The sequence below is a fragment of the Musa acuminata genome, chromosome BXJ3-4 (genome assembly GCF_036884655.1).
Source record: "Musa acuminata AAA Group cultivar baxijiao chromosome BXJ3-4, Cavendish_Baxijiao_AAA, whole genome shotgun sequence".
Taxonomy (NCBI): Eukaryota; Viridiplantae; Streptophyta; class Magnoliopsida; order Zingiberales; family Musaceae; genus Musa; species Musa acuminata.
In genome coordinates, this window is record NC_088352.1 from 40,119,301 (window position 1) to 40,132,595 (window position 13,295).

The window sequence follows — 13,295 nt, forward strand, 5'->3', positions numbered from 1 at the left end:
TATGTTAACATGAGCTTTCATAACAAAAGAATGATCTTGGTGGTGGTACACGGCAATAATACGTACCGACCTAACCATCAAGCAGTGAAATCCTTGCAAACTTTCTGCAACTAATGGTTAACTAAACAACTCACCACCAAGCAAATTTTTAGGATACTCATGGTACACATTGATGTGCTATCTGTGCAAGAGAAACAATCCGCCCTCGTTGGGCATCACCGCTGGTCGACGCTGCTGCAGGAGAGGATGCGTGCGAGTCCTGCACACAAGGATTCCTTCAGGCAATCGTGGAGGACATATACAACATGCACCAACATAATTAAAGAGCACTCATTGAAGCCAACATTATAATGTAACTCCTCTCCTCAGCAACAACACCGGAGGAGAGAAGAGGGGTCTTCTCTGGAATTCTCCATGGTGATGATCATTTAATAAGAATACACCTGACCGGTGATCCCTCAGCGCCTCGTAACCGAAGAGGTAAGCAGTGTAAAGAGTATATCCCAGGCTTGATGTTATCCAACTTTAAGGATTCCACGATAATGATCTCCTGAACAAAATATATCAATGAACACTAGTGAGAATGAGCAAAACCCCGGTTCACTCTATATCCATGAATTAACCTATGTGCTGTTCAATTAAGATGCTGTACGGATTAAATGTATGTCGATAGCAATTCGATATGGCATCAGTGTGAGATACACATGCAAAACGTATGAAAAATGTGTTACTTGTTACTTTTACAGGAAATATTTACCATCACTAATGCTAATGATGATTTGTTTGGAAGTTGCTAAAAACTGTCTCATCCAAGTCATCCGTAGGTGAAGGGACTTCCATGGGCATCTAATAGTACAGAAATTGTTCTTCTGAATTAAAATTAAGGACCACCATTAATTTGCAAAACACAAACAAAGCCTGCACCATTTATGTTCCTGATATGGCAAGGTAAAAGAGACGTCAATGGAGCCATTGATATGATTAAGCTCGTGCACAAGAAAAAGAACTCCACTGCTGTTGTGAAGAAACAAAAGGCATAAAACGCCTTCCCTTCAACAAAGTGCTTAAATATGCATATATTTATGATGGAAGCATTTTGTTAAACTTCTCTTCCTTGAATGCAATTATGGTACATAGAACATGGAGCAGCAACACAGCATGCGGATGATAGATACTCGCATGGGATGTGAGCACAAACCATATATCGTTTATTAAGAATGATAATGACTAGTAAAGTGAAATTATCAGGAAGAATCACATACCCGAGTTTTGAGAAAAACCACATGAGAAGGGATCAGATCATCAAAAGCAGCAATTGACACATAGTCAATACCTAAAAATGTGAAACAAAAAAGAGGTGCTAGTGATCAACAAGCAAAATGATATAGAAATTTTAATTCTTCAAATATAATAACAAACAGGACAACATGCACAAGGAAAAATGGTTTTTATAAAACCAGATATGTTTTTAGGGAGACAAAATTAAACTAATAGAGTCAATGGTGTTTGTGCAGAGTGCTGATGGAAGCTTAGCTAAGTCATGTTACTTGTCAACGAGAACTTCTTTCTTGGCTTTTCTTTGTACTGTATTCAGAATTCTTTGTGTACATAAATAATACTAGTAAAATGTAACAGGTCTGTCTGAACATCTTTATTACTGATTCCAGTAACCAAACAATTTAAAAAATTAGCAACAAATTATGAATTACTGACAAAATTATCAGCAAAGTTTATGAAATATATCAGCATTGTGTGTTTACATACATAAACTTTTCCATGTAAATTCAAAATCGAAACACCTTTATCAGCTTAGTGAAAAAAGTCTTGAAATCTAAACTATAGTCTTTGTACAAGAATTCATTGCTTTAATAGGAACAGTACTCTAGTGTTTGTACAAGAATTCATTGCTTTAAGAGGACCTACTGGTTACCTCAAAATATTCTTTTTAACATAACCAATGGATGCATGTAATACTGTGTCATGAGCCATCAACCATTAATAAAGTATATACATTTTGACGTATTAAGTTTATAGTACATAGTCAACGGTTTTGCAACTCACCAACGAGTTTAATATCAGTGTTATCAACCAGCCACTGTGCACCATCCTTCATGAATCCAACAAAGCTTGCATCAAACTCTTTTTTCCACATAAGTTTTCTGCAAAAAGATTTGATTATTTTTATCAAATTGTATCAACTTTCATCATATCTGCACCATTCTGAATTCATGTTACCACCTAATGGAAGTACTATTTCACTCGATGGGGATCCAGAAAATGATTATAAAACATAAAATAATGATTGTATGTGACACTCCCTAACAATAAAAAAAATATAGCTCCTTGACTGTATTAGTTCTTGTATAGGAGTTATGAATCTTCTTAACTTGAATGATGCTATTTGGCAGGGGGTGAATCACCCCTGAAAATTTTCAGGTGCCTTCTTTCTTGTACTGACCTTCATGTACACTCCATGAGATAAATTGATTGATTAAACTGGTGCCTATTTTATACAGATCTGATAAAGGACATTCTAGTGACCAAAAGACTACCATAAAATGTAATTGTAGATATGTGAAGTGGAAACAGAGAAGAAAGGGAGAGACAAATTATTTGACTTACAAGACAAAGAAAAACTTTTGGGATAACCATATCAAGTCATTAATTTACATGGATGTTTTTTAGTTTCTTCTCTCCTTTCATGGTGTTTAGTACATTAAAAATCTTAACTATCAACAATCCAATAACTGACAACTTATAGAACATGTTACAAAAACAAAATAATTCATAGTGGCTGGAACCTAGGAATGCTGGCATATCCATCGATTATTTCACACAAAATTCTTGATTACAATGCCACACAAAGTTTAGTTTCCAAAGCATTAAATGTTGTACAATTTGGAGCTTTTTAGGCAAAGTTATGACAGAATCTCTAGGAAATGCCATTGGGATCCAGCTCAATTGAATTCCATGAATCAAAGCAAACCATGGTTATGGAACTATTTCGTCAGCAGAAGTAATGGTTTGCATGTAGTTTCTTACTTTTCAGAAGCTTAAGATATTGGCTCAGAATTGGACTCCTAAAGAAAATTGTATCATGAATGATGACTACAGATTGCACAATTCACCCAGATAAATGTAGAATTCTATGTCACAAAAGTGCCAAAGTTTTGAGAAAGAAAACCTGTTTGATCTATGTACCAATGGCAATTATTTTAGTATAACTTGAATATTATTACCTGTCAGTATTTAATGTCCTGAAAAGCACACGGCGAACTCCTCTTGGAATATGCAGGGACTCCATTACATCAGCTGCATATAAAGTAGAATATTTATCTGCCATGATATGGTGCTTAAAAATGAACACAGATATTTATCAGCATCATTCTGCTGAAGAAGAGATCTTTAACTTTCTAAAATATGACTACACTTGATGGAGCTGTGAAATATATAGCTTAAGTAATATAAATTTCAGCAGCTTGGCATCTATTTTCCAATCTTCTGTTCTCATAATGAAACTTCTGGAAATAAATTGTTGCCAAATGCAGATTACAAGTTCATGAACTTTTTAATCAGTAGTAAAAGGAATTATCTCTGTTCGAAAATTCATGCAAATAAAAGAAACCCCAAGTTTTATTCTCATAAATAGATGTGAAAAAATTGTAGAATGGATGCGTAAAGATTGGGACCTACTCATGATATATAGTGAAAAGACTGAACGTGGAATTTATAATGATATAATACTGTGTCAATTAAAAAAAAAAGGATTTGAAAGTTTTCTAGATGAAAACTGCTCAGCAAGACCAATTGCAGCATCCGTCTCAAACTAACATGTCCACCACACCTTTTTTTTTGGCCAAAAGAAAGAAAATTTATAAATCAAAACTTAACATCGTCTGATGCAACCTTCTCTGTTCGCATCACTACGAATCAACAAATCTAGATCAGGAGGTAAAGCCTCTTGCCAATTATAATTAGAACTCAAATTTCTAGCAAAGTTGGCAAGCCAATTGGCCAAACGATTGCCCTTACATCATACATGAGTAAAGGAGCAGAGAAACGCCTTGCAAGGAATAGAATGTTTTTAATTAAAGAAGAAATCCTCCAAAGCGGTCACACTAGTAGATGCTGACAAATTTGTAGATATATTACCGGTAGATAATAAAAAATCATGGTTTGTGACTTCTTGTTAATGTGTTCTATACTCGCTCATAGTATACTACTCATGGAATTCAAAACACAAAATCCAAATCTAGTCCAAGATATCAAATGTTGTGGTGTGTCGAGCGTATGTCCCAGTGTGTGCCAAGACACTTGTATACCACAGACTTGACCATATTTTGACAATAAAATGATTTTTATTGTACTTTGCAGCAATGTTTTGAATACCATACCATACAGTCTGGTGCAGGCAGTACGTACCGATCCGCCAGTAGGTCGGTACATGGACTATTCGCTACCAGGCGGTATCAAGTATTTGGCCCCACATCGAGTGATACGAGACTGTTCCAGGTGGTAACAATCAAAATTTTGATCGTTACTGACCTGTACCAACCAATACCGATTGATTTCGATCGTTACTGAATGGTAACAATGTTCCAACGGTCAATTTGACCGTTGGAGGCCTCCTCAAGAGTTTTTAAACTCCTTCCTCCCCTCTATTTCAATCCATTTCACTCTCACGCTCTTTTAAACTCTCTGAAACTCATTTTTTCTCACATACTCTCTCTTATTCTCATATTTTCACTCTCACGCTAGTGAATGATTTTGAGCAAATGTGACAGAGCCTACACGATGTATACACAGAACGAAGCTTATCGTATTCACAACCATCGTATTATGGAGAATCTTACGACTAAAAGCAGTACGGTGATAGTTGGTCATACTTCTCCGAGCAACAGTATGATACGGAACAACAAATCAGTAGTGAAAGTAGAAGTTCTGACATTCACCAATACATGCCTTAGGAGTTGCCTTAGACACATGTGATCGATGACGATCAACCTATGACCATCACCACATTAATGCACCAATGATATACAGTGTATCAATACACTATATCGTGGGATCAAATTTATGATTGGGTCCGACAAATATATCATATTGATATACAGATACATAGGATCGAAGACCCCGATCCACCACCCGTGGAGGCCTTCGTTCGTTTTGGTGATAGAATCAAGTATATCTACACATGTGATTATTTAATTCATTTGAATCTTAAAGTTTAAGTTATATACAAAATAATATAATAATTTAAATAATTTTTCTGTAAATAATTCAATATTAACGGAAGGACGATCCGGAATGGACTGAAATTACAAATCTTGCACAAGGCACTCCTCAAAGCTCGAAAAAGATATGTAGCACTATTCTTACCTAATTTACATTAATTTTACTAAAACTATACTAAATATATTTATTTCTAACTTAAAAACCCTCTTCTAACTTTTTCTTATATTTTTCGGATATTTTCGGAGGATTTTATACCTATTTTAGGCATATCGCTCGGTACACCCTAGTGTACCGCTTGATATGCCGCGCCAAACTATACCGAGCAAAGCTCGATACACCGGTATGATACAGTATTTAGAACCTTGCTTTGCTGCAAAACGACCAGTATGTCAGGTCCAATAGTTTATAAGAGTTGATATTACACTGATATTTTGAACCTTGAATGTTACCATAGTCTGGAGTGCATTACCAAAAGTTCTTGGGATATTTAGGGTGAAATGCTGAAACCATGATAAAGACAAGTATGATGTAAGCTTCACAAATGAGGGGGAAATCTTCAATATCATTTTCACCTAAGCCCGTGAAGTTTACAAGCAGTTCTCACCTGTAATGTTCGTGTCTCTTGGAACATCCACCAACAATGCCGGACCTGATCAACATAAAAATAAGTTGTCACAAGAAGGCATAAATCTTTAACTATTGTCAGTGAGACTATACTTCTTATTTGGATACAATAAAAATTCAGTGTGAGAAAAATAACTGGAGAAAGCAAACAAAGTCTAACAAAGAGCAATAATTAGAAATTTCAAAATCCACAAGACCAACGAACACTAGTTTCAAATGTCCAAGATCTTAGGGCCACCAAAGGATCACAAAATCTTTGCCTTCTTTAAATTATCAAGTTATTGTTCACTTCTTTCTCATCAATAGAAGGCTGTAGGATCTCTAGCTGCCCTTTTTTTATCTCCATCTTAATGGTTCTAAATCCTAGATTTTGAACTATTATCAGATCTATATTTTCCTTGAATAACTATTTGCCAAATGTATAGTACTTGAATAACTGTGAAATGTAAAGTAACTTACCATATACCAGCAATTCCATGAGACAAGGCCAAATTATTCAGATTTTACCAAAGTGATAGGAAATGCGAAGTGCAGATTGGTTGCAGTGGTAAGTGACAATGACTTCATAGTGCTAATTCGAATTATTAATCTACTTGCTGAAAGCTGGAATGGGTTGTATGATAATCCAAATTACAAGCAAGAGTATTGACATGATTACAAATATTTGGATACAGCATCACAAAGGAATCCGACACTTGGTTGTAAACAGCACCACTGATGTTATTCCTTAAAGGGATGGAAAGTAATTACCAATATATATTGGATGAATCATGTTGTATTAAAGAGTTTTTTTGGTTATATCATACATCAAGTTGGATTATGACAATTTGTATCAGAGCCGACCTAATATTGGGGCATGCTGGGAGGTTCGAATAGGAAAGGACTATTCGTAAACGAAGTTAGAGGACTCTTAACTTTAGTGTAAGCATCTTGACTAATGATTTTGGTTCAACGGAAATGAAGTTAACAGGCTAAGTTATTCCATGAGGCTGGATCATGATAAAACGGGAGTATTACACATGAATCTCATATTTTTCGTAAGGCCTCTTGATTTTGTTCATCTGACACCCACAATATGCATGAATACTATGACAATGAATATATGATGTACTACGTCTAGCATGCACCATTGAAAAAAGTCTTTTGAAAAAATCAATTAAAGACTTGATAATCTACTAGAAAGATGCGAAAGATTTCATCTTCAATTAAGAACACCTGAAAAAGACCTACGTTCTCCCGAATTAAAAGTAATTTAGATTACTCTATGCTATCCATCAGGATGAACCACTAAATATGTCCCTCGTTGATGCAATTAAAAGATAGGATATTTTAGCATAAAGATAAAATGTTTGAATCAGAAAGAAGAGAAATAGTCCCTTGATGTCTCTCGATATCTCTCCTTAAAATCCAGGTAGCATGTTTTCCCTTTCCTTTTCTTTATGGAAGAGGAGGGGTAGAGGGGCTCCTCTCACTAGAAGGATTGACAAAGAGGAGTTCTCTATCTCGATCCATTTCTTCCTCGCTCGATTCCAAACTCGACAGGTACCAGAGATCGATAAGCATCACAAGTGTACACAACGAGGAATCATCAAGGGCACAATACCATTGAGGACGCCGAGGTCGAGCGAGTCAACATCGAAGCCGGCGTCGAAGTAGTGCTGGAATAGGTGACCAGGGGCGTCGACGTGGGTGCCGGAGTGGACCGAAAACTTCATCACGGAGCTGTTGGCGAGGGATCCGTTCCTCATGGACTTAGCGAGCCAGAGGAAGCGGCCGAGCCCCTCTTCCGTCCCTCCCGCCGGCATGTCCTCGTGGTACGCGTGGGTGATGTCCAGGATCCGCCCTTCGTCGTACTCCTCCCTCCTCATCACCACCAGATCCTCCCGGACGCCAAATTCCGTCGCCTCCGGGTAGCTCAGGTCGGCCGTGGCGGCAACCGGCGATAAGACGTGGAGCGGGAAGAGGAGGAGGAGGAGGAGGAAGCCCAAGACGAGGACGAGAAGCAGCAGCTGCCGTCCGACGGTGATGGTCATGTCGGTGGCGATGCCAGCTACGGCCGGTAGCAGGTTGTTAAAAAGATCAGGAGGCGCCATGTATTATTACATAGTAATTGTCTTTTTTGTCCCTTGTAGCTTAAATAGTTCATCCATACCCCTGAAGCGTTTATATAAAGAATGTACCAAAATCTGTAAGGCCAAATACCGCTATTTCCAAACCGTACAAGGGTATGTCCGTAAATGCACAATAAAGTTCTCATTACGCTTGCGTAGTTTCCGCCTAACACAGTTTCCTTTAATGTGTGTTACATCGTTACCATCGTCATAGAAACGAGCAACTAAACCTTATTTATACGAAGGAACAAAGCGTAAATACCTTATTCTGCGGCTGAGGTCCAGTCGACGGTCGACGGTTGTGAGCCGATAAAGAAGCAGTGGTTGTCTTTTTCTACCGTCTTTTCTTTTTTTTTTTTTCTGTTTTTTTGGATTATTTGCTCATTGCTTGATCTCTAATTCAAATTTATCGAAGATGCTGCGTAGGTTCTCAACAAATAGCCGCTTAGTTCTAAAATTGAAGAAGGTTTGTTTGGATGTATCATTATTAACTTCAATATATTTAAATATTTTGGATCGATTTTTTGTGATCATTTTAAGTTATTCAAAAATAATATCATAATATTTTTACTTTTTTGAAATGATTGAATACAAATATTATGAGTCTTGTACAAAAAATTACTATATGTTTTTGAAAGATTTTATCAAAAATGCTCTCGGTATAGATTTTATAAATCGACGCTAAATTAGCATCCTCTTTCACTGATATCATCATGCTCATGTGCGATTTCCGAACATGACTAGCTACAGACTCGGACTTGGTTGAGCTGACTCCACCTCACCAAACAAGCAACCAAAATTTGAATTTCAAGTTTTATTTATTTATCTATTTATTTTGCTTCCATGAATTTGTTGAAGCGTCCACTGTGGTGTTTGATGTCAGAGGTTCATTCTTCGTGAGGCTTACCTGAGAAAATGATGGCCTGCGTTTGGACCAGTAATGGGACCTTCTATAAAGCCTTCCAACTACTACTCTACCAGCGAAGCCTCAAACCCCCCCTAAAACTCACGTTTACCGGCAAGCAATCATATCCTTCCCAGGAGTCATGCAAAGTATGCAACTGGCCCCAGAGTGCACCAAGTGCTTGCGCAGAACCCCCATAGTGGTAGTCCCTCTCTTCTCTCTCATCTGCTCACCTTTCTTCCATTACATGCATGGCCGCCAGTGTACCCTGTTCATGTCTCAACACCTCCACACATCGAGAGAGCCAGAGAGAGAGAGAGAGAGAGAGGGGCATCGCTGCCCTGAAGGAACTCACGCCAGGCCGATGAGCAGCTCGTGGATGGAGAGTGTTGTGGGAGTGGGACAGCAGAGGAGGACTGCTCGTCAGACCACATTAAGTAAGCGTCGTTCTCCCGCTCTGGAAGACGGCCAACACTTGCGCGCCATTATTTGCCATTGAATGAGGTTTCCTCGTCGCCTGCAGTGGGTACTGACTTTGGCAGAAATGGAGGCGACAGTATCCACGCCTGGCTCACAACCCCGTGAACAGCATGACCCTCCGAGCCAACCACTGCAGCCCTGCGTGATCTCTTTCATTTCACGATCGATTACACTCCTTCCTTCATACGATACTCTACCCATTTCTTGATGTCTAAAGGCTCAATAAGCCAACAGAGCAAACATGCTTCATTTCTCGTTTGATTCAAGAATTCAGCTCCACCTTCTTTATCATGCATGTTTATACACTTCATCCATTGGAAGCTTTTCTCCATTGCAGGAGCCTGAACAGATAAAGTAAAGGTAGGACACCCATGTGTGGGCATTTACGCGCGCGCGAGAGAGAGAGAGAGAGAGAGAGATTAATGCTCTTTATAGGCAACATATAATTGTATATGGAAGTAGGAATACGGGTAGCATTGAAGGAATAGAACATGAACATAATTATCTTCAGAGAAGGAAGGAGCGTGCAGGACCGAGTCAAAAAAAGGGAGTTGGCCATCATATTATTCCACAATTATTGTGTGGGGTATGGGGGTGAGCTTTTGATGCTTCTTCTGCGGGACAAAGAAGAAAGCCACGCCTCGAAAAGATGAGTGAAGAAAGCTGGAAGAGCCCTCCCAATTCAAAGACTGGTTCACAGCTTCATCCCCCATCAGACTTTTGAGGAGGATGGCTGAGTGGGGATCTCCCTCCTCCTATTCATATCTCTTTTTTGTCTTCTCAACACTTTGGCCAGACTTTTCTGCATGACTGTCTGCTTGTTTCTTATGCAGTGCTCTTTTTTCTTTTCATTTAAGCTTTATTATTTTGGAGATCATTTTAGAGATCTGTCGACGTTTAATGTATAGGGGGAAAAGATATACGTAGATTTTTTCCTCTGACAGCCGTTGCTGTGATCTCATATACTGTATCATTGTCATCGATTGATTGCTTGATCACATGAAGCACTAAGAAAGCATATAAAAAGTACTTCTTAATCTATTGATAATTGAATGCCAGCCGTACTTTTGTCGTGCCAACCAGATTGGTAGTACTGTCATGCCATGCTCATAGCATGATCATTGAAACCAAGGAAAGAGTTTGGCCCCAAATCGACGTGTTAATTGAGCTACGTTCTGATGATGATTCTGCGCAGGTTTCAGGAGTGGAGAGGTGCGCGCATGGTGGCCTCACTACTCGAGTGTGTTAGCAGAAAGCCCAGGCACTCCTCTGCTATAGTTCTGAGATCAGAGATCAGAAGCAATCCACCTTGTGCAGTCCACCGCAGACTCCACTCGCCCTCTCCCATCCTGTCCGTCTTCGTCCGCCTCCCTTCCTCGTCTCGGTAGGAGCCGAAGAAAAGAAAGAAAGGACGCAGGACTCGAGGACGCACTCATTGGTCCTTTCACTCCCTTCGCCTTTTTATTATGGAGTCTATGAATGACTTGTAATGGAACGAAGGAAGCTTTTGCTTGATGGAAGCTAAGCGATGGCGCAGAGGAAGGTGGTGGTTCATGCCTCGGAACGACTAATGACAAGCACATGACTCAGTACAAGGTGAGGGAAAGTTAGACCGAAGCATCACGTGGAGGAGGACCTTATGGGTGTCGTTTAGTAAGATAGGACGAAGATGAACGAGAACGACTCTGTTTTAGGGTTGAATTAAGTGACGGATTCAGAAATCGATGGAGACTTGGGTCTTGAGCGTAATGCTCTCATCAAGGTCAAATATTACAAAAGTCCAAGCGAATCTTCCCAAGAAAAGAGACGCTATACTCCGTGTCAATTGTCCGCTTCCCATGAAAACAACTCCCAATCTTTGTTTAAGTCTCCCATCCCCTCTCTCTCTCTCTCTCTCTAAACGAAGATGCAGTGTGCTGACTCTCGGTGAGTAACGCCGAGCATTGAATGCTGAAGAGTGTCGATACGCATGGCCGGAGATGTACACAGACAAGTGGTATATGCTGTTGTGGTAGTTGTTGACTCTACTTCTCTTTTTCTTCGTGTCAGGAATGGGACGAAGAATGTTGAATGACTGAGAGAATACGGCGGGCTCATACAGACAAGCGACCAGTGTTTGTTAATGCATGGTAGATATGGGGAAAAAAAGGATAAACATGGCCGCTCGTAAATGTTGCGATTGGTATTTCATGCAATGAGGGGAGCAATGCATCGATGAGAACCGAGAGGATAAGATGAACAGGAGGAAACGATAGCAGCAGTGCATTGGTTCTCTGTTTTCTCCTCCACAATGTTCGATTGCCAACCAAAATCGCTCCCACGGAGCTCCGAGCATTGGCAGAAGGAAGACAGTCTGCTTCTAAGATCCATAAGCATAACCTTAATGTATATTAAGAATCGGGACCTTCGCCTCTGGCTCCCTCATCTGCGAAGCGATTGGGTTTCTTGGAAGGAGGAGTCTCGGGTGAGGACGACGTGGATGACGACCACATCGGCCATGAATCGCATGAGCTCTCGCAGCTGAAGCAGGATCCGATCACCCCACTGGGACTGGGTGGCAATGAATGATGGTAGAAAGCGGAGGACGAATGCTTGCGCTTGTGGCCAACAATGGCAGTGCCCACTGATTCCAGAAGTAGCTGAGAGCATTCCCCCACCTTTTCCTAAAGAGTGCTTTGCCCATCAGCAGAGTACAGAGCACTAGTGAGTATGAGACAGAACCAAGGAACAAAGGAACAAAAAGATCCAACCTTTGGGGTGTTGAGGAGGGAAATGAGGCGGTGGGCCTCTTGAGATTTCACCGCTGCGGTGCCTCCATCGCCGGACCCCGTCGCCTGGAGCAGCGCCGCCGCAGCCCAGACCGACGACGGATACTGGACCCATCTCCTGTCTTCGTGAAACAAACCAAGCGTTAGGACAATGGCGGCACGAGGAGATCGAGGCATCGGTTTAAAGGAAGCATTTTGATGACAACCTACCGGCTATTACCGATAGAAGAGCCGCTTCACACCTTCTCATCAATGCCCGGGTTCGTGCGGCAATGCCGACGGCGGCAAAGTCAGCGTCGGCGATTTTCGCCTTTGAGCAGAGCTGAGGGAGGAGGTGGTGGATGAAAGACAGGGGGGTGACGGGGTTCATCCTCCAGCCCAGAACGGAGAGCACCAGAAGCTCCATCCGCCTGATCGTCTTGGGCTCGAACACGTACCCGCCCTCCTCCTCCGTTGGCGCCTCTGGTGGCAAAGGCACCTGGAGGTCGAGCAGGAGAGGAAGGCGCGTCTCCTCCACCTTCGCCGCCAGCGAGAGGCACGCCACGGCCACGATCCGCCCCATCCACGGCTTGTCGTCCTGGAGCCTAAGGAGCCCGCCGCCCGCCGCGCCGCAGGAGAGGAAGCACCGGTCCAAGTAGTTCACGGCAAGCAGAGCCGTGAGGGCGGAGAAGGCGTGGCGCGCGGCGGCGCGCGCGACCCACTCCACCGCCTCCTTCCTCGCCGACCGGAGGTAGGAGCCGTCGCCACCGTCAGGGACGAGCTTGGGCAGCGCCTCCCCTTCTTTCGCCACGAGAGAACAGAGCACCTCTGTCCACTCCTCCTCTGCCTCAGCCTCAGCCTCCGCCACCAAGAGGACATGGCGCTCGGTCTCGCAGTACTCTGGAAGTGGCAGCACAGGTGCCATCCCTTCTTCTACTTCTTCCATCTCCAGGTTCTCTTCTTGACAATAAAGATGATCGAAAGGAGATAAAAGAGCCATTTTTCTTCTACCAACCGGAAGAAGACGTGGAATGCTCTGTTCATTATACTAAAACGCAACACTACAAGCGAGTGGAAGCGCGAAGAGAAGAAGAGGGAGAAGCACCCTCTTCTCCATCCTTGTCTGCTATCCGTTAACCTATTTTGTCTTCGTATTCAGCACGCTCTGCTGCAGCTGTCTTCTTCTTCTTCTTC

At 41.5% G+C, this 13,295-nt stretch overlaps 2 protein-coding genes across 3 annotated transcripts; both read right to left on the reverse strand.

Moving 5' to 3' along the window:
* Window positions 1-7,967, reverse strand: LOC135634686 (cyclase-like protein 3). Of its 2 annotated transcripts, XR_010495424.1 has the most exons (7): window positions 7,463-7,967; window positions 5,840-5,884; window positions 3,240-3,312; window positions 2,062-2,159; window positions 1,263-1,333; window positions 345-550; window positions 1-259 (listed from the first exon to the last, which is right to left on the reverse strand). XR_010495424.1 is itself a non-coding variant. In XM_065145190.1 (6 exons), exons 1-6 carry the CDS (start codon window positions 7,950-7,952, stop codon window positions 425-427), a joined length of 903 nt encoding a protein of 300 aa, XP_065001262.1. In that variant the 5' UTR covers window positions 7,953-7,967; the 3' UTR covers window positions 240-424. The 2 variants fall into 2 exon arrangements, 1 of the variants encoding a protein (XP_065001262.1); XM_065145190.1 differs by having other exon boundaries at window positions 240-550.
* Window positions 7,968-11,518: 3,551 nt separating this feature from the next.
* LOC135634685 (cyclin-D3-2-like) lies at window positions 11,519-13,295 on the reverse strand. The gene is made up of 3 exons (XM_065145189.1): window positions 12,333-13,295; window positions 12,105-12,244; window positions 11,519-12,017 (listed from the first exon to the last, which is right to left on the reverse strand). The coding sequence occupies exons 1-3, from the start codon at window positions 13,099-13,101 to the stop codon at window positions 11,745-11,747; spliced, it is 1,182 nt and encodes a 393-aa protein (XP_065001261.1). The 5' UTR covers window positions 13,102-13,295; the 3' UTR covers window positions 11,519-11,744.

Coding starts and splice junctions, on each gene's coding strand:
- LOC135634686 (XM_065145190.1), bottom strand. CDS start 7,952: ATGGCGCCTCCTGATCTTTTTAACAACCTGCTACCGGCCGTAGCTGGC. Junction 3,313..5,839: donor AAGAGACACGAACATTACAG/GTGAGAACTGCT, acceptor CTTTATATGCAG/CTGATGTAATGGAGTCCCTG. Junction 551..1,262: donor TGGTTTTTCTCAAAACTCGG/GTATGTGATTCT, acceptor TATTTTGTTCAG/GAGATCATTATCGTGGAATC.
- LOC135634685 (XM_065145189.1), bottom strand. CDS start 13,101: ATGGCTCTTTTATCTCCTTTCGATCATCTTTATTGTCAAGAAGAGAAC. Junction 12,245..12,332: donor TCTTCTATCGGTAATAGCCG/GTAGGTTGTCAT, acceptor TGTTTCACGAAG/ACAGGAGATGGGTCCAGTAT. Junction 12,018..12,104: donor CCCTCCTCAACACCCCAAAG/GTTGGATCTTTT, acceptor AGCACTCTTTAG/GAAAAGGTGGGGGAATGCTC.